Source organism: Acartia tonsa, chromosome 7, assembly GCF_053477335.1.
Source record: "Acartia tonsa isolate MP-2025a chromosome 7, ASM5347733v1, whole genome shotgun sequence".
In the NCBI taxonomy this organism is placed as follows: domain Eukaryota; kingdom Metazoa; phylum Arthropoda; class Copepoda; order Calanoida; family Acartiidae; genus Acartia; species Acartia tonsa.
The window spans coordinates 50,259,385-50,279,986 of NC_137266.1; the positions used below are offsets into that span (position 1 = coordinate 50,259,385).

Genomic DNA, 20,602 nt, shown 5'->3' on the forward strand with positions numbered 1-20,602 from the left:
ATTTGTCTCGGAATTTAGAAACTATGTACACATATGGTGTCTCATAGCAAGGAGGGATAGGACATGAGTTGTTTATTACACTAGTCCCTAAAGTTTTATAATAACAATTTCTTATTCTTATCAATTTCAACAACTTTGGGTACTTTTATTGAGTTTTAATTGGTTAAGTAGTTATTGAGATCTTAATCTTTAGACAAAACAATCTTATAAATTCATGTAGTAGGATTAAAGATTAACAAGAAAGGCTGAAAGTCGATTTATATGTCCTGTTTTCTTAAGATGTTAATGTCCTTGTTAAAGTATAATATAATGATTCTGTGGTATCCGCCTAGGTTAAATGGCAGACACCCGAGTTCAAATGACTACGGCAGTGCGAACAGACGTGGACACATATATTATAGAGAAGCTACGCTTCTCTAGCAATCACTAAATAACAAACAGAGTCTATTCAGATGTTCCTTTATTCAGGGTCTAAGGTTTACTAAAGTTATATACAACAAACAATAAATACACAGATTGGAATAAGTAATCATAAACAGAATCAATACACAGTGGGATCTTTTGAAAAAAATCGGGACATCCAAAAAATCTATAATCGACTTTTATCTATCCTAGGACCTAATAATGGCTGTAAGTAGACAGCTAGAAAAGAAATTTTTAAAAAATATTAATTTTTGGCGGGTTTATGCCATTTTTAAAAAAGGTAGTGAAAAATTTCTTTTCAGTTTTGATGATTTTCCAGATTTTTTTACACATTTTTTTCAAGGCAACAAAAAATACATTTATGTTCATCTTATGAAAAAAAAAATTTATTGAGGTACTTTTCAGATACCTGTACCAATGTCTAATTAAAGAAAAAATTTTAAAAAATATTTTTTTGGTGGTGTAAATTGACATTTTGTGAGAAAATTTCACCAAAAATATTAAGATTTTTAACCCCAAAAAATCAGTTTTCTCCATTTTACCCAAAAACGGACAGGAGGCCCTGGGTTTTGCAATAATAATATTAATATACAACATGTATTGTGTATAAAACAGTTTTCACAACCTGGGGCCTCTTGTCCGGTTTTGAGTAATTGAGCATTTTACATTGCATGGTTTGAACAATTTTGTTCTTGTAAATTTCAAATTTTCCCCCGTTAGAGGGGGAAGGAGTCATTTTAGAGCCCAAAGTCATCTCTGCAATATTTTCAAACTTATTAAGGCGGATCTTTCTTGACTTATGCATCATTTGCCTCTGGCGAACCGTTTCGCTGTTATTTGCCGCCGTTGGCGTGATTTTTAACGATTTTTGCCGTTCTTGCAGTTTTAATGGACATTTAAGGGATAAAGGAGTCGTTAAATAAAGATGACTTTAAAATACTTTTATTTTAGCAATTAAATTTGCTAAAGAAGGTGTATCAACTATTTTTTTTATAGCTAGCCGGTTCTTTTAGTAAGTAGTAGATGTAAAATTTTTCATAGAATTCAGATATGCAATCGGTTTTTTTGTAGACCTCTTATTTTTTAAGTAATTTAAGTTTTTTAAAAAAATAATTAAGTCGGTTTTAAGGTACTAAAACGCAGCAAAATAAAAGAAGAAAATAGCCAGTATGAACAAAAATAGTAAGATCTTTAATTTGACACCTTACTTTTAAAATTCTGTTGAGTAATTGTTGAAAAAATCTATTTTTTTAACCTCGGTTTAATCAAAACATTAAACCTAAATATTTTCTCATACAGACATAAAAAATATGGGTTCATATATACCATTAGAATGAGAAAAATATTACGAATCCATTGTAAGCAAAATTGAAAAAAAAGTTTACAATATAGTATATAAACTATAATAAAAGGAATTATATGAAAATATCATATTATGTTGTACAGGCAACGTCTTAATTCTTCAATTGAGTATAAAAATGGGAAGGGGGTAAAGAGGGGGTAAAGAGGGGGTAAAAAAGGGAAGACAATAGTGTTGTCTGAACAAAAAAAATAATTGGCCATTTCTGTAATTTTTTAATTTTTTAATTTTTTTCAATTTTGCTTACAATGGATTCGTAATATTTTTCTGATTCTAATGGTATATATGAACCCATGTTTTTTATGTCTGTTTGAGAAAATATTTAGGTCTAAAGTTTTTATTATACCGAGGTTAAAAAAATAGATTTTTTCAATAATTACTCAACAGAATTTTAAAAGTAAGGTGTCAAATTAAAGATCTTACTATTTTTGTTCTTACTGACCATTTTCTTCTTTTATTTTGTTGCGTTTTAGTACCTTAAAACCGACTTAATTATTTTTTTTAAAAACTTAAATTACTTAAAAAATAAGAGGTCTACAAAAAAACCGATTGCATATTTGAATTCTATGAAAAATTTTACATCTACTACTTACTAAAAGAACCGGCTAGCTATAAAAAAAAAAGTTGATACAACTTCTTTCATGTTTTCTAAAAAAATGTGTAGTTCTAACTGGTTTTGGTCCAGCAGAAATTCAAATTTGGAGATCAATTATAATATTGCAAAAACATTATATACGCATCAGAGAGAGAGAGAGTATATACGAGTATAAATGTACGTTTGAGAGAGAATATAATTTAAGTAATTTTGCTTATATTCCTATACAAACTTTAAATGAAGATAGCTAGACCTAGAATAAAGGTATTAACACAAAATCAAAAGTGTTTTGAAAATTATGTTATTGTTGTTTATATCTGTAAAAAAAATATTTGAAAACATGCCTTATAAGTGTCCTATTTTACTTATACTGGACCTACCTAAAAATGCCGGGACTCGAAATGGGTGCACCTGACGCTATATTCTTTTTCACAAACATTGTTTGCATTGAAGAAATATTTACATAGACGTTGATTTTGTTAAAATATTCCTATCCTAACTAAAGTTATGAAGTTTTATAGATTTTTTAAAAATAGGGTAGCTTCGCTCCTCCAAAACAGCAAGACGTACTTACCAAATGCACATTAGAAGTTAACAGAGGCAAAATTTAAGTTATTTCCGAGTTAAAGCAAAAGAAATTACATCATTTCTTCAAATACAAGCTTATTTATTGAAGTTTACTTTTGTCTACTCTAAATGTCCCGTTTTTTGGCAAAAGATCCCACTGTGCAATATAAATACATATACAATAATCAGTTTGGGCAATAATGATCCCCCATCCCTGGAAAGGGTGGGGGGAATTAACAATACAGCTTAACCATAATAAGGCTGTCAAAATCTATCATTAATTTTAGGCATAGGGAGGGGGTCGGCTGACCCCTTCCCCAGTACTCGGGGGAGGGCCCTCGGCCCTTCTCCGAACCAAGGTCAGGGTTGCCATAGAACATGGCTCACGGCTGCCGAATACCACAACTCTCCCCTCGGAAGGCTGGGAGGGGGTTTCCCTGCCAGACTTCCGACAGTGGTTGAGGCCTTCGGCCCGCTCATTAGGGGCTATTATATACAAGAGATAATGATTCAATGGAATCCTAGTGGTGGTTTTCAGGTCTGATGGGCCCCCAACGTGGGATAGAAGGTAGAGGCTGGCTTTTGTTGGGCACGTAGCTCGGCGCCAGCGGGTGTCAGGTTGGCATGGGGCGCAGCCGCTGCGGGACCGGTCAGCAACGGGGCATTCTGGTTGTTGTTGGCAGCGGCTGGGGCACTGGCTACCAGGTTGACCGTCTGGGCAACAGCCTGGACTCCCGAGGGGCCGCGGGGCTTTCCAGAGTGTGGCCCAGGCCTGCCTGGGCGGTCATTTCCACTATCGGCTGATTGCATGGATACCATCTCCTAAGCTGCTTCCCGGCCAATAGGAATGGCATCCCAGTCCACTGAAAAGTCCTGGGACTTGGCATGGGTGAGCCTGGCTCTGGCCAAGGCCTTGCGATACAAGGTTGGGTGATACAGGAATACTTGTGACATCGCATTCAGGGCGGCTCGTACACCTCCTTGTGCAGCTTGAGGATCAACAACAGCAGAAACAGTATGGCTGCGCCATCTCCCCACTCGTGAATAGCCTGTCTGAACCCAGCCCAGACATCCAGGGTTGCTTCTCCTTCCTCCGCCAGTCGGTCAATATTGTAGGACACGATCCCATGGTCTCTGGTGGCTGAACAGCTGCCTTGCTGGACGCACGAGCCATACGACAGGCCGGTCAGCATGGCGGCCTTATACGCCGGAAACGCTAGTAGCTGCTGCCAGTCCTTCAGCTCGGCCTGCGAATACAATCCTCCCGAGCTGAAGTCATCCAAGGGCTCGGTCAGCAGCTGCTTGGGTGTGTCCAGCGGGGGCGGCCTCTTCTTAGGTGCAGGAGTTAGCTCTATCCATCCTTCCTCAGCGTGTACAGTTAGGGGGTAGGTGGAGGAGCAGGGAATCTTGGTGGCGTGGCCGCTATACACCTTTGTCACGGCATCTACAAATCCTGTGGGCTCCACCGGCACCTTGTCCCAGCATTCATTGCTCTCCCTGACCACGTACTTATTACGTTGGCAGGTAAGCTGGAGCAATACATCTCCCCTCAAAACAGAGAACGTGCTCCCCTGGACGCGCACCGGATGGGCCGGGTCTAGCTGCTGGAGCTTCCAGCAATTGGCCGCTACTTCTTCTGCTGCTGCGCTTCTCATTCGAGTTTCCAGGGTAAATCCGATGTAACCTGCATGTATCTGGGCCTGGAGGGGGACATCCACGTCCCTGGCCGATACTCTGGGCAACGCTGCCGCGGCCGGGTCGGCTGCCACGAACAATGCTGGGTGGTTGGTGGCATGGGCCTCAAAGTCGCAGTTCACTATTGAGGTGGGGGTAGTCATGTTGATGAAGAATTGGGCTTGATGGTCAACCAGGAACGCATCCATCACCAGGCTGGGCTGGAGGCTGCGGATCAGCCTCAAGGGGCAATCTCTCCCCAGGTGGTCCCACACGTATGTGGCCTCTCCAGTGATACAGGACAGCTCGGAAGGGGACACTCTAGGGTCAGGTGGTCAGACTGGGACTCCACCCGTCCATTCTCAACTACGTAGGTCTCTTCCTTGACCAGCAGCCGTCGCTCCTGGAGCACTAATTCATTTCGGTACAGCTGGCCTTCAAAATGGACGTCCTCCTCTTCACAACCCACCCCCTCGGGGCTGTTGACCAGTGCGCCCACCATATCGAGGGTAAAGAACAGGGGGTGGTTCAGCTGGAACGTCAATGGCTGGGTCTTGCCTGGCAGGGTGTAGACTCGGTTCTGGGCCAGGTCTCGGCACGTTTCTGGGTCAATCTTGGTTGGCCGCATGAGGGTGGGGACCGAGGTCACCTTCAGGTGGCCCCAGACTCCACACCTAAATGTCCACTGAGACACGGCGAGTTGACAGCTATATCCCGTGGTCTCCCGAATCTTGACTTGCTGCAGGACATGTATCTCATGGCCCAAGGGCACCTCCTGGTGTAGCGGCTCCTTGCTACACATCTGCTCCTTGTTGTAGGCGATGACATGGGTGGGGTTGGCACAGTCCCACCCTACCAAGACATAACTGGTTGTAGGCCACACAGCTGCTAGCAGTAGGCCCCACAGAACCATCCACCAATGGGAAAATCTACCAGACAGCCATCGTCCTCGCGCACGCATCTGGGGATCCTCGGCTCGGGCCAAGACTGCTTCTTGGGGCTGGACACTGCTGGACGGCTCCTGGCTGGATATAAATTTCCATTGAGTGTTATCTTTGGACGCCCAGGGCGTCCCGATGCCCTCCCCAATGACAGACTGACAGGCGACTGGCGCCTGTCTGGGCGTCGGCTCCCCTAGCCCCAAGGTGTCCCTTCCCTCGTCCATGGCATGCCCAGTGGCATGGGGCTGGAGTGCGTGTGGCACAGGCTCGCCCTGTATTACATCCCTCCCCTGCCCTAGGAACTCAGGTGCATGTGGCACAGGCAAGTCCTGATAACCCCAAATCTCAATCTCCCCAGCCTCTGGTGCGGGAGGCACAGGCAAGGCTGGAGGGTTACAATACTTTGGATACAATACATTTGTCAATTTTAACTTATCCTGGCTCAGTTGAGGGTGGTGGACAGCTGGACTCTCTCTGCTGGCAGGGGGCGCTGGCTGGTGGATAGCTGGACTCTCCCTGCTGGCTGGTGGCGCTGGATGATGGATAGCTGGACTCTCCCTGCTGGCTGGTGGCGCGGGCTGACTGTGGGTGACGGATGTCACCCCTCCCTCTGGGGCTGCAGGCTCGTTCCAGGGTCCAGGTATCTCGGTGGCGGCGACGGTTGTTGCCCCAGGCACCAGTGGGGGGGCGCTGGATAGCACCCCCCAGTCTTCACAGGTGGCGGCGGCGGTTGCCGCCCCAGACATCAGCTTGGGGGTGCGGGGGCGCACCTCTTGTCCTTCCCAGGTGGCGACGCCGGATGGTGCCCCATACATCGACTCCAATGCGCTGGCTAGCGCCTCTCGCCTCTCTTGCTCAGCGGCCGCCAGGGCCTCCCCGTACACTGTCTCGGTGGCGCTGGGTAGGCGCTGGGTGGACTCGGTCTGGCAGGCCCCATCATGTTGAGGCTGAAGGGTTGAGGCCTCAGGACTTCTGGCTCCGCAATGTTGGTTGGCTGCACGAACTCCGGTCCCAAGTGGTTGAGGCTGAAGCCCAGGCCAACCCAGTTGGGTTCAGCCGCTCCTCCCAGCACGTTGATCCTAGCTGGGATGGTCCCAAACTGCGGCATTCCTTCTGATTGGCCCGCTGCGCTGGGGGCGGCGGTTTGCTGGAGTGTTGCTGGGGGCGCGCTCCCTTCCATGTTGGCTACTCTGCTGGGCTTTCCTGAGTGAGTGCCCTTGTCAGCTATACGTCTCCGGCCGGCTACCTGGTCCCAGTCAGCCTTGCACTCGGCTGCCGTATGGCCTGCGTAATGGCAACGTTCACATTTGGCAGGACGGTCACGGCGTGGCTGGGTGCGTCGCTCTTCTAGGCTGACCTCCATAGGCGTAGGACAATCTCTGACTCGGTGGCCCTTCCCATGGCAGCGGTAGCAGCGGCCTGGAATCTTGTCGTCTGGTGCAACCTTCCCCATCTGGTGGAGACCCGGAGCCAAGGCGCCAATCTCCATTGGCTCCGACTCATCGTACTGGGGCAACTGGACGCTGGCCGATCCCGTGAGCCCGTCGGTGGCGTCCACTAGGCACACACCCTCCTTCAGCTGCTTGGTGATCATGGTCACGGTAAACATGGCTCGCCTCGTGTACTCAGGTACCGAGGCAATCTCATGACCCATCATAACGCGTTACGAATGCCGCGATTTAGTTCATCTATCAATAACTCCAAATCTTTGTGGCTGTAGGCCTCCCGGTACAGCGCACACTTTGTGGATATGTAGGCTTGTATAGGCTCTGTCGAGTGTTGCCTGTAGTCTCTGAAGGCTTGCTTCAGGGTCTGAGACTCATAGGCTGGACGAAATAACATTTCACACTCGGCCTTGACTTGTTCGCATGTCAAGGCTTGGCCTGCCTCTCCAAACAGATGAGAGGCCATCTCCGCCGCTTGCCCCGCCAGGGATAGTAAAAGGGCGTTGCGGCGGTTCAGTGTGTCATGGGGGGGCACACGGTAAGCCGCCCATGACATTTCCAGCCTCCGGATGTGGGAATTCCAGGATTGCTTGGGCGGTCCTCGGTACTCTGGCAGGTTACTCAGCATCAGCTTGCGGTACTCGGCTGGAGCCGGCTGGGGATCGTCCTGGAGCCATCCTTGGAGCTGGTCGCCTCCTTGCGCTTGTGGCTGTTCCATCGGGTCAAAGGTTCAGCGGCGGGACACTAAGTTTTAAGTCAATACTATAGGTGGTTTACACTTATGGCTTTCTAGCCTAGCAGCCAACACTGTTTATCACTCGGTTGGTAGTTTAAACTACAAAGATCTAAAATAGGTGTACACTAGAATACTTGTCACTAGCTTCTGAGCTTTAAGGTAGGCTGGTAGGTGTAGATAGTTGTTGAGGGTCTGAACTGCTGTCAGGAACTGATTTGGTTTTCCTTATCACACTATAGATAGGAGGGAGGAGCTTGCAAGTCCTTTTTTTCTAAAAATATCTCTGTTGTATGCTATGGAGTAGCTCCGCTCCTGTGTGTTTGTGTGTGCGTGGAATCTCCTTTTCTTGCAACGCGCCTACGCGCCGTCAGATTGCGCACACAGGTAAAACGCGCATCTATCCCTCAATCTGCTCTCTCATTGGTCCGCTTTATCTCCTTTGTCCGTTGAATTTTTGTTGCGTCCCAAGCTCCGCTGCGCAACCCGTGAATTGCGCTCTGTTCTCCCGGTCGCTATCTCCGCACCGTGGACGGACTTATCCAAGTGTAGGGAGAAGGGGGAGTGCGTGAGGGGACGGGGTAAAGCCGTCCGTTCCCCCCTATGGGGAGGGGGGTGCTGCAGGTTTGAAGTGACTGGGTGGTGAGGTAATTGTGCCTCTTCCTTAATCCTGGGCTTATTGTTATGTCACCTCAATTGTATTTGCTTCAATTTATGGTGGGCCCCTCCCCTTCCGTTGGGATAAGGGGGTGTATTTGTCGTGCTGAAGGCTTGGGGTCAGATTGTTTACCAATGCATTGTTATCTTACATCTAGGTTCTATTTTTGGCTTTATCACAATACACAACAAATTTGTTTACCAAGCCTTGCCCATAAATCTATTGTTCAGCTTTCACACCAGGGTGGTAATCCATAAAATCTGATATAATATCTGTTTTTCTAAATGGGTGGCTGCACTGTAGCCTCTCAGGATACTTGGAGTTAACGTAGTTTTTCTTCTGCTTGGTACACTACACTCGTATTTTCGCTCACAGCTCGCAGCTATTTGGGCTTGTTTCAGCCAGTCGGCGGCAGGGAATGTCCCGTCCTGCAGCGCCGTGTATCCAAATTAGGCTGGTGGCGGCAGGGAATGTCCCTTCCTGCAGCGCCGCTGGTTCGGATCCTGCTATCTCTTGCAGTAAATGTTGGCCTATTTTCAGCCGTTTGCACTTATTTGGCCTGTTTCAGCCCGTCCGCAGGCCTGTTTCAGCCCTTGAGCGCTCAATCCTCCGTTAGATGTCGGCGCTTCTCGCAGTTCTCCGTCAAGTTTCGCTGCTCTCCGCAGTCTCTCGTCCGATTTCGCTACTCTCCGCAGCTCGGGTTCCGCCACACTTAGTGGTCTTTCGCTAGGTTTCGCTTCCACAACTGCCGGATACAGAGTTAGACCTTGCTATCCAGGGTGGGTAATTCAGGTTGCTTGTGTCAGTTTTGCCAGTTTCACTGCTGGGAGTACCTTAGCCTCAGCTGCGCGTCTGCTCTACACTTGTGGTTTGCCGTAATCTCACACAGCTGTCACCAAAAGTTGTGGTATCCGCCTAGGTTAAATGGCAGACACCCGAGTTCAAATGACTACGGCAGTGCGAACAGACGTGGACACATATATTATAGAGAAGCTATGCTTCTCTAGCAATCACTAAATAACAAACAGAGTCTATTCAGATGTTCCTTTATTCAGGGTCTAAGGTTTACTAAAGTTATATACAACAAACAATAAATACACAGATTGGAATAAGTAATCATAAACAGAATCAATATAAATACATATACAATAATCAGTTTGGGCAATAATGATCCCCCATCCCTGGAAAGGGTGGGGGGAATTAACAATACAGCTTAACCATAATAAGGCTGTCAAAATCTATCATTAATTTTAGGCATAGGGAGGGGGTCGGCTGACCCCTTCCCCAGTACTCGGGGGAGGGCCCTCGGCCCTTCTCCGAACCAAGGTCAGGGTTGCCATAGAACATGGCTCACGGCTGCCGAATACCACAGTTCCACAGGAAATGAAAGTGTCGGAACTTATCACATTTAGAACAAAGACTGAACGAGAAAGTGAAAACAGGGAGGAAAACATCCATACAAGAGAAGCAATTTTATCCCATTTACCATTGACCTAAAATAATCATTAATATCTTATTTTCTTCCTTGTCTAGTGGAGTTTTATACAAAAAAAATGTCCAAAACCCTGTTTGCAAAGAACACAATTTTTAAAGAATTAATGAATCAAAATCAAATATACAAATTTTTTTTCGACAAAATTAATTTAAATGCAGGTAGCTGTCAAACGGCTAACAACAGAGTATCTATAATCACATTGAAAGAACTGAACTTAAAAGGTCGAAAAGAAATGAACATATTTAAATATGCCTTGTTCCTATAACATTAAATGATATCACATTACTATTAGAATCGTCAATCAAAGTTAGAGATAGATCAGACTTTTCTAATATGAATAAGATTAGATACATGGACATACAGACGGTCACATCATAAATATAGTAATTTTTGCATAAAAACAGAAGGGAGATAGAGAGATCGAAAAAAGAGAAAAATATAAGGAAATTGAACATTTATAGTTTGTTTCATCTGAAAATTACAATTTAAAATTTGAATGTTTACCTTTTGTTATAATAGAGTGATAATCGAATCCCAAACATTGGGGGGGGGGGGGGGGGGCGCTAGTACTTAATCGAAAATATTATCACCTCGTATTATAGACAGCTTTCCGCGGTTATTAAAATGAAATATTATAAGATTTAAACCAGTTTGGTAGCCACGAGAGGTCAAATCCCCGGGCTAACAAACTGGTTTTAATGTCAAGATTTTTATTGTAATAATTGTGGAAAATTGTCTGTAATACGATGCTATACATGATTTTTCAGTACAGGTTTTAACCCGGCGGATATTTATCGTTTTCGAGGCCATACTGGAAAATGTTTTTTTTAAGTATTTTACCGTGTAAAATAATATTTTTAAAAGACTTTTTGTCAGTTTAATTTTTTTCTTGTATATTATTCAAATATATTTATATAATATCATAAAAAGAAAAAATAATCTAATCAAAATTTCAAAATTCATTTATATAATATTTTTTTGTGAAATAATTAATTTGCGAAGTAAATAACCTTGAACAAAAGAAAATAAATATTTCTTTATATTTTATGTTTCATAAAAGAAATATTTTTTAAAAAGTTAATATTTGGCATTGTTTTGGTATAAGAAATAAATAAGTTGAAGAAATTGTTATGGAATTTTTTTAAATAGTTTTCTATAAGAAGTTTAAGATATTTGTAAAGAATGAAGTTAAATAAATTTTTCTAGATTTTAGAAAACTTAAGTTAAAAATGATTATAATAGTTATTTCTCGCATCGTATTATAAACGGCTTTCCGCGGATATAGAATGTACAATTATAAGATTAAAACCATTTTTTTATCCCCGAGATGCCGTAGGCACGGGCTAAAAAACTGGTTTTAATCTTATGATTGTACATTTTTATATTCGTAGAAATCTGGATATAATACGATGCTAGACATAGTTTTTTAATACGATGCTAGACATAGTTTTTTCGTATGGATGAGAACCGGTTCTGATCCACCGGATTCGAATGAATACGAGAAACAAAATTACTCCTTCTGTAGATTATTGGTTATAAAGGTTGGACAAATTTATACAAGTATTGAATTAACTAGTCAATATTCAATAAAAGTACCCAAAGTTTATGAGCCAACAAATAAGATTACGTGGTTATAAAACTTTGGGTATCTGTATAATTCGGCTGTTTATTACACTAGTCCTCGAAGTCTTAAAATAACGTTTTATTATTCGTTGGTTTAACAACCTTGGTGTTTTTTATTGAATTATGATTGGTTGTTTAAGTGTCCAAACGTTTAAACCACTAATTGTGATCTACAGAAGGGAACATTTTGTGCTTAATTTATCAGCCATTGTCTTATCTCTTTAGATTTCTGGTATAATTTATATTCCAATCCAATTTATTCAATGCATATTTTTTTTTTTTAGGTCCAAGTAAGGAATTGACGGCAAGAGACCTGATAATGTTTTGCTTCCATATTGCTAAAGGAATGGAGTACCTCTCTTCTAAAAAGGTAAATAATACATCGTTATATAAAAGTTCTAGGATGCTTGTCTGTATGTCTGTACCGAGAGATCTCGCTAATCGCTGAACCGATATGGTTCTCTTTTACAGTGAAGGTGAAGTTTTTCATAAGTCCTTAAAAGGGTTTGTGACTATTCTCTTTTTTTGGAGGGGGGGGGGGGAGGGATACTTTTCAAAACTAAAAGTGAACAGGGGATCCACCTTATCCTCTTACTTAATCAGATCTTTTCTTAATAATCAGGAATTTCTTGGTAATTTCTATGTTTTATTTTTAAATCAATACAACGAAAGATTATCTATTATGAAATAATTTGATTCTTTATTATAATACTTTGTTTAATAATAATTTATTTGTAGTCCAAAACATATTTCTCATAAACCTTGTTGGTTTGATATAGAACATAAACTTGCATTATAAATGTTTTTTTTAGGTTATTCATAGAGATCTAGCAGCAAGAAATATTCTACTAACAGCACAAAATGTTTGTAAGGTAGGAACAAACCCGCAGGGTTACTTTATTTACAAAAGTTACGAAAACAAGTTTGTCAACATCTATAAAAGCTAGTTCCTGTGTTTCGTGCCCTAGGAAAATGGGGATAGATGTCACAGCTTTTGGCCTACCTATTCTATTGGCGTCATAGTAGAGGAAAAGAGAAAGGGAAGGGGGAAATAAACCCTCTAGAAAATAGATGGGGTATAGTATATTTCTTGAAGCATTGCCATCTAACCCCATTTTGCTAGGGCACTATAGACAGCTACTATCTGGACAAAAAATTCCGCTTTACTCTATTCCAATATTACTTAAATACAGAATGCTTAAAAAAACATATTATCCACATTCCAAAAAGTTGATTGGATTATTGATATTATTCTAATATATACATTAGTAAGATTTTTAATCTGAAGCTAAAAATCCGGAATAAAAATATTTGTAGACTTGGTTGTACTCTACAGGGAAGCCTTTTGGGTGTTTTTTTGCTATTCCTGACCTCCCCCACCCTCCCCTAGTGGTCAAAATCAAAGAAACAAGTATCATATGAATTATTGTATATAAAAAAACCTATAAATTATCATGCTTAAAATTGACTTTCATATAATTTTATATGATACTTTATTACTTACATATTTTATTTTAGGTGTCAGATTTTGGTTTCAGTCGAGATGTTGTTGTAAATAATATTTATGAAAGAAAGTCAGAAGGTCGTCTTCCAATAAGGGATGTTTAGAATCTTATGTTTTACATTCATTTTTTATTCTTAAAAACTAAGCTTTTCTTTAATAAGGGTTGGTCCGTCCATTCGTCCGCAACGAATAGCTCTTACCGATTTAAAACTTATAGCAGATGCTGTGAGTATTGGTTTAAAAAATATGACGTAACAAAAAAAATTAGCCAATGAGAGTCCACTACGCATGCCGCCATTGGTCAATAACGGCCTCTCATTGCATTGGCTAATTTTTTTTGTTTCGTCATATTTTTTAAACCAATACTCACAGCATCCTTATAGCATGGTGAATGGTGATTCCTGTAATAGTAAAAGCAACTCTGAAATGTTGTAAATAATATTTATGAAAGAAAGTCAGAGGGTCGTCTTCCAATAAGGAATGTTTGGAATCTTTTCAATTTTTCTAGTTATTTTGGGTATAGTCCCTTTCGTGGCAACGCCTCTTAAGGGGCACTTTGTCGTATTTTCACATTAGTTTTTATTTTAGGTTAGGTTAGGTTAAGTTGAGTTAGGTGATTGTCCCGCAGGATTAGACAATTGGCTCGCAGGGTTTGAGCCCTCCTACAGGGTCTAGAAATAGGGGAAAAGCTACTATGAGAATAAAAAAACTGGCGTCGCCACGAAAGAGGCTCGAACCGTTTTTTTTTATAAGCGAAGCTACTCTTTTGTTATTTTGCAAACAGCCTCTAGAATTAGGGAATAACTATTTTTCTAGGTCTATTTTTTTTGTCATACTACAAAAATAGTCTTGAAAATTACCAGATTTAATTCAAATCTTATTTCAAATTGCGGTCCTGCCACTTGATTTCTTTAACGCAGGGCTTGGCAGCAGAGCCTCAGCCGCCTTTATGCCTCCAGGAAATCAACCTTTTAACTTTAAAAAAACAGCCGGAAGTCTAACCCTGACCCAGATATAGCAACATTCTGTATTTTTTTAATTAAAGCATCCAAACGGGTTTAGGTTTAAAATTTCAAGTGTTTAATTAATTTGTGTAGGTTTGACAAAAGAGTAACATTTGATAATTAAACCATTTCAATATTTTTTAAATTAAAGATTCTAAATTGTTTTAAAACAGATGGATGGCGCCTGAATCTCTTTTTGATAACATTTATACTACGTAAGTATCTTTAATTTTATCGCATTTCTGATAATTTGTAAAAAAAAATTTAAACATCTTAAATTGTTAAACAAACACAACAAGTATAGATGTATATTCCAGATAACTACCTAAACCTTTAGCTAGCAAACTTTGCTTATCGGTTACGCTGTTAATAGCTTTGTGTGCAAATTTCATTGTTCTGATTACTTTTCACTGAAATTTTAAAGTGATGTCAGTTTTTTAAGATTTTAAAAAAAAATTGTTTACATTTTACCTGTTGTTCTCATGTATGGGCCTGACAATGTTAAGAGTCCAGAAACCTGAAATTTTACTTTACCTTCTATCAGCAGATTTTCAAAGACCCAATATAATATCGAGATGGGGTCTTTACACATAGTTATAGCACCCTCTATTCCTTTTCAATATATTTACATTACTTATTATAGTAAGTCAGACGTCTGGTCATTCGGAGTGTTGATGTGGGAGATAGTTACTCTGGGAGCCACTCCATACCCCGGGATGTCGGGGTCCGAGGTTCTCAAGAAAGTGAAGGAGGGAAAGAGACTCGAGAAACCAGAACATTGCAACAGTAAGTACCAAAGTTTTATAATAAAGTTTTCTTATTATGGCCTAATAACTTTGGGGACTTTATTTTAAATTTTGATTGGTTAGTTCATTAAGTATAGTCTCCAAACGTTTGACCACTAATTGTAATCTACAGAAGGTGTAATTTTGTGTATCATCATTGAGAATGTCTATAAATAATCCTGATGAAATATTACTTATCTATCTATCTATCTATTTTTAGGAGAAATGTATAACATAATGTATTATTGTTGGGACAATAACCCAGATGAAAGATTATCTATCTATCTAACTATCTATCTATTTATTTATCTATCTATCTATATCTATCTATCTATCTAATTATCTATCTATTTATTTATCTATCTATCTAATTATCTATCTATTTATTTATCTATCTATCTATATCTATCTATCTATCTAATTATCTATCTATCTAACTGTATATCTACCTATCTATTTTAGGAGAAATATATAACATAATGTATTATTGTTGGGACAATAACCCAGATGAAAGATTATCTATCTATCTAACTATCTATCTATTTATTTATCTATCTATCTATATCTATCTATCTAATTATCTATCTATCTGTCTGTCTATCTACCTATCTATTTTAGGAGAAATGTATAACATAATGTATTATTGTTGGGACAATAATCCGGACGAAAGATTATCATTTTCTCAACTTGTTAAGGTAATAAATGTAATAAGTAAAGAATATAACCCAGACAACTACCTGGCCCCTGTTTTTGGGGACCTTTTTCGTCCGCTTTTCTGCTCTTTTGCAGCGACTTGGCTGTATTAATATTTATGACGCCATTGTTTGATATTCAAAGACCCAATTGAGAGTCGGCATAGGGTCATTGGGATGGAGAGATACAGTTGTTTAACCCCTTCTCCTTTTTTGTAATGTAAATGTAATTTCATAAATAAGGTGCAACTCATTACCATGCACAATTAGTACTTCCAAACAAAGGTCTCGTCAAATTATTGGGTTGTTTGTCTATTGGATGCTACAGAAAAGATGACCAGGGAGGGAGGGGACATTGGGCTGTTTATTACACCCGTTCCAAAAGTGCTATATAACGTTTTCTCATTCATTGGCACAACAACTTTGGAGACTTTTATTGAATTTTGATTGGTTGGTCTATTCAGTTGAGTGTCCGAACTTTTCCACCAGTAATCGTAATCTACCGAAGGGGTTATTGTCATATTATCATTAGAAATGTACATCAATTGATCGGCCAATGTATTACCCCTTAAGATCCCTGACAGAAGTATTTCTTTCTGTTTAATAGAGTCGTATCTATATAGCTCAGTTAAAACAAAAAAAAATATATGAAAAAAATAATTAACAATGCGCATTTTTTAGGATTTTGAGAATATGTTGATGAAAGACACAGATTACATTGATTTGAACATATTCCCCGACCATGCTTACTACAATGAAGTCAGTCTCAGCGGTGAAAAAGTTTAAGATAAAACAACATCTATGTGAGAAATTTGGTACTAAATTGTTTTTTATTATGCTGTTAGAAGCAGCTTATAGTGCCTCTAAAAAAATACGTCAAACTGGTTTACCATTGGCCAATTAAAATGTATACTAGCCTATCATTGGACATTTTTATTGCATGACGTCATTTTTCTATAGGCACAATAAACAGCTTCCCTTACAACATTTATAGAATTAAAACAATTTAACCAGTAACAAAAAATTAGAAATTAATAACAGACAGAAAAATTCAGTGGCGTGCAAAGTGATTTGCCAGGGAGGTGAAAGGGTAAGGGGTCCTTCCAAAATTTAAGGTTTTAGGGGTGTTTTGACGCCCCTTATGAACACAACTGCAGAAAATATAAAAAAACAAATTATGATAAAAAGCAAAAAAGTGATATGATTTAGAGTTTAGAATATATCATACATATACATATATTTAAAAGTAACTCTTTTAAATTTTTACAATATTGTAATTATGTTTTAAATGAAATTTACACATATGAAAATCTAAAGCACTCTTTAAAAATTGCAATACAATTAAAGATATAATTATTCATGTATGTTAAAAATAACTTATATTTTTTTATTGATATGATAAAATCAATGTTTATATTAGTTACCTAGTAATATTTTTTCTGCCTTTTTGCAAGATTAATCTAAATCTAAATTTTGAAGCTCTTTTTTGTCCCTAAAGAAGGGGATAAATTTAAAAAAATTGGACAAGGTATGCCGAATGACGTCATTAGAATAATGGATTGTTCTAATATGACGTCATTTAGCCAAAAGTTTTCAAAATTTATCCCCCTTTTTTAGGCGCAAAGAAGAGCTTCCAAATTTTCAACAAATAGGTTTATATGGTGTTATGGGGTAAAATCATAACAAAAGGTTCCAAGAGGTAATGGTTCATAGCCTTAAATTAATATAAAATACTTTGTAAGGCTTAGGAAACCCTAACTCTATGGCTAGTCCCCAAGATATTTTTGGATTCTGCCTCTTTATGTTTGATTTTAAAAATAAACCTTTTTTTACTTTAAAAAAAAACAATGTTTTTATGTTTTTTTAAAGAACCAATAAACTTTGAAATGCAAATTATATTTTTTTACTGCCAATCATTCATCTTTAATTTTTATTTTTTTATTATTATTTTTAAAGAAATTTACAGTAATATTATGATACTTCCTTAAACAAAGCAATAATTAGATAATAGTTATTTATCGCATCGTATTATAGACAGGTTTTCGCAAATATTTGAATAAAAATTCAAGGATTAAAACCATATTTGTTGCATTGGCTTAGACTAACAAAACTGATATTAATTTTATGATTTATGATTTAATATTCGTGGAAAATTATCTGCAATACGATGCTGTACATGATTTTTCAGTGTGAAGACCGGTTCTAATCCAGGGGATATTAACTGGTTTCGAAGCCATACTGGAAATGTGTTGTGATTATTTATAGTAAGATATGTACAATATGATTATAATTATAATTATTTTGAATTAGAATGTAATAGTAGCTACTTTATACTTTAACAAATAAATTTAATGGAAATTTTAGTTGTTTTAGTTTTATTTTGAAACTAGTAATATATAAATGTCGTTATCAATAGAGCATTTATTTTAAATCCAGCTTATACCAACAACGAAATTTAAATGATTTAAAGATCCAGCTCTGGATGAATTAGTACATTGTGTAATTTGTAACTAGTTACACTAGTCCTCAAAGTTTCATAAAAATGTTTTCTTATTCGTTGGCTAAATGTCCAAGCGTTTCAACAGTATTGTAATCTACAGAAGAGAGAATTTTGTGTATCAACATTGAGTATTTACATCAATTTATGGGCCAATGTCTTATCCCTTTAGATCCCTGGATGAATTAGTACATTGTGTAATTTGTAATTAGTTACACTAGTCCTCAAAGTTTTATATACAAAAAAGTTTTCTTATTCGTTGGTTGAATGTCCAAGCGTTTCAACCAATTATTGTAATCTACAGAAGAGAGAATTTTGTGTATCATCATTGAGAATGTACATCAATTTGTGAGCCAATGTCTTATCCCTTTAGATCCCTGGATATATCTATAATACAAAGTAGAACGATGTTTGTTTGTCTGTCTGTTTGTTTGTAGCGAAGGATCTCGCTAACTGCTGAACCGATCGGGTTCTCCTTTTCAGGGTAGTTTCTCATAGGTCCCGGGAAGGTTTATAACTATTTTCTTCCCCCAAAAAATGAAAAATACCCCCCCCAAAAAAAATTTTTTTTTTTTAACTAAAATTAAAACAGTGGGGCCGACTTCCCCTCCCCCCCTAATTTTTTTTTACAGTTTTTGATTTTTTCTTTAAATCTAAAATACGAAAAATTGGTTTGATCAAACCTCTTTGGGCAAAGCCCCTAGATGCTAGGGGCGAAGCCGCTAGTTAGTACATAGTGTAATTTGTAATTAGTTTCACCAGTCCAACTGTGTAACGTAAGCAAGCACCTTTTTTTTTACAAAAGAGGTGTGCCAACATTCCACATAAATATCATCAACTCAAATTTAAAGAGAACTATCCACGAACGAGAGCAATTGATTCTAAGCACCTTCCAGCATTGATCCATAGTATTGTTTTAGTGAATATACTAGGTTTATGTTTAATATTTGGTTTATCGACTAAAAAGTTAGGTTTCACCATGGTTTTATATGAAAAAAACTTTGAAAAGTAAAGCATTTTTTGGTGCAATATCATCAAATGTTTTAATGAGTTCAAACTGTTTAATTTAAGTACTTTTGTAATTCACATCATTTGATGCTTTTCTGTCGTGTTATTTTATTTTGTCCTTCGAACTCAACAAAGCATTTGATTATATTGCATAAAAAAATATATTTACATTTCCACTTTTTTTTAATATAAAACCCAACTTTTTAGTTGATAAACCAAATATTAAACATAAACCTAGTATATTCACTAAAAATATACTGTGGATGAATGCTGGAAGGTGCTTAGAATCACTTGCTCTCGTTCGTGGATAGTTCCCTTTTCGTCTTGAATACAAAATCTCCCTACCAAAATTTGAATTAGAGAATGTTTATTTATAGCATTGTATTATAGTCAGCTTTCCAAAGATATTAAAATGCAAAATTATACGATGAAAACTATCACCAAGTGAACGAAGGCACGGGCCAATAAAATAAAACTGGTATTTTATGAATTTTATTTTGTTTTTCTATACATTATATTCAGTATGACTGTAAACCGGTTCTAATCCACCGGATATTAACCCTTAACAGTCGGGATTTCTGGAGACCTGGAGGATCAGGACCGGCAGGATCATACCTGAAACCTAAAATTGACTTGAACACCTGTATTTAATATGTGAATGTACTACTAGAGGATATTTTAGTATTTTGGTAAGATAAAATGCTTTGTTTAAGTCAAAAACAATATTATTGCTCTTTACCTGGATGACCCTGCCAGGTTTGCTGGCATCCTGTTCCCGCGAGGATGGAGATATTTAAAAATTCCAACTCTCAGTTATGTGTCATACCCACACTAAAAAAGTCACGCAGTTTGGGCTCTTTATCTTTCACACATAGAAAATGAGATAGAAAAAACCGGAGGGGGGGGGGGGCGTTCAAGGCACTCTCCCCCCTCGACCGTTAAGGGTTAATCGGTTTGGAAGCCATACTGGAAAATAATTATTTGTCCTATTCCTGAATCACTGAAAATCTGACACTGATTAGTATAATATTTGACAACTAAATGTATCTTGATTTATGTTTATTTTCATAATTTCTATCAATCTTTGGGCATTTGGATTTTGAGTTTTTATCAAGCTGTTTTTTTTACAGAGATAGTGGAACAATAGGCTTTTTATTACACTAGTCTCCAAAGTTTTATAATAACATTTTCTTATTCGTTTGCTCAACAACTTTGAGGATTCATTCAAGTTGAGTGTTACTGTTCAAACGTTTCAACTGCCAATTTTATCTACAAAAGGGGTAATTTTGTGTATCATCATTGGGGAAGTACATCAATTTATAGGTTATAGTCTTATCCCTTTAGATATCTGATCTTTTTTTATGTGTGGAATTGATAACACATCCAATAGAACTGACCTTTAATTATGTTGCTTGTTCAATAAATATATATTTGTCATGGATTAATGGAATAGAAAATCCACTAAAATTTTTTATAATTAGTACATCATATATAGTCTGTCTATGTGTATCTGTAACAAAATATCTCAATAACCGCAGGATAGATGTAATATTTTTTTTCATTCGAAGCTTTTCTGACAATTATGTAAAGCAAAGATT

The 20,602-nt window shown here is 38.4% G+C and overlaps 1 protein-coding gene across 1 annotated transcript in view; it reads left to right on the top strand.

The window, feature by feature from the left end:
• The window catches only part of LOC145323936 (tyrosine kinase receptor Cad96Ca-like), a 36,633-nt gene extending 18,771 nt beyond the window's left edge, over positions 1–17,862 (top strand). The window contains exons 15-21 of the mRNA XM_080166539.1: positions 11,799–11,884; positions 12,327–12,386; positions 13,033–13,110; positions 14,194–14,237; positions 14,666–14,808; positions 15,426–15,502; positions 16,181–17,862. Of these exons, the coding sequence (XP_080022665.1) occupies positions 11,799–11,884; positions 12,327–12,386; positions 13,033–13,110; positions 14,194–14,237; positions 14,666–14,808; positions 15,426–15,502; positions 16,181–16,285 (593 nt within the window). The 3' untranslated portion in view covers positions 16,286–17,862. The remainder of the gene's footprint in view (positions 1–11,798; positions 11,885–12,326; positions 12,387–13,032; positions 13,111–14,193; positions 14,238–14,665; positions 14,809–15,425; positions 15,503–16,180) is intronic.
• Positions 17,863–20,602: the final 2,740 nt, after the last annotated feature.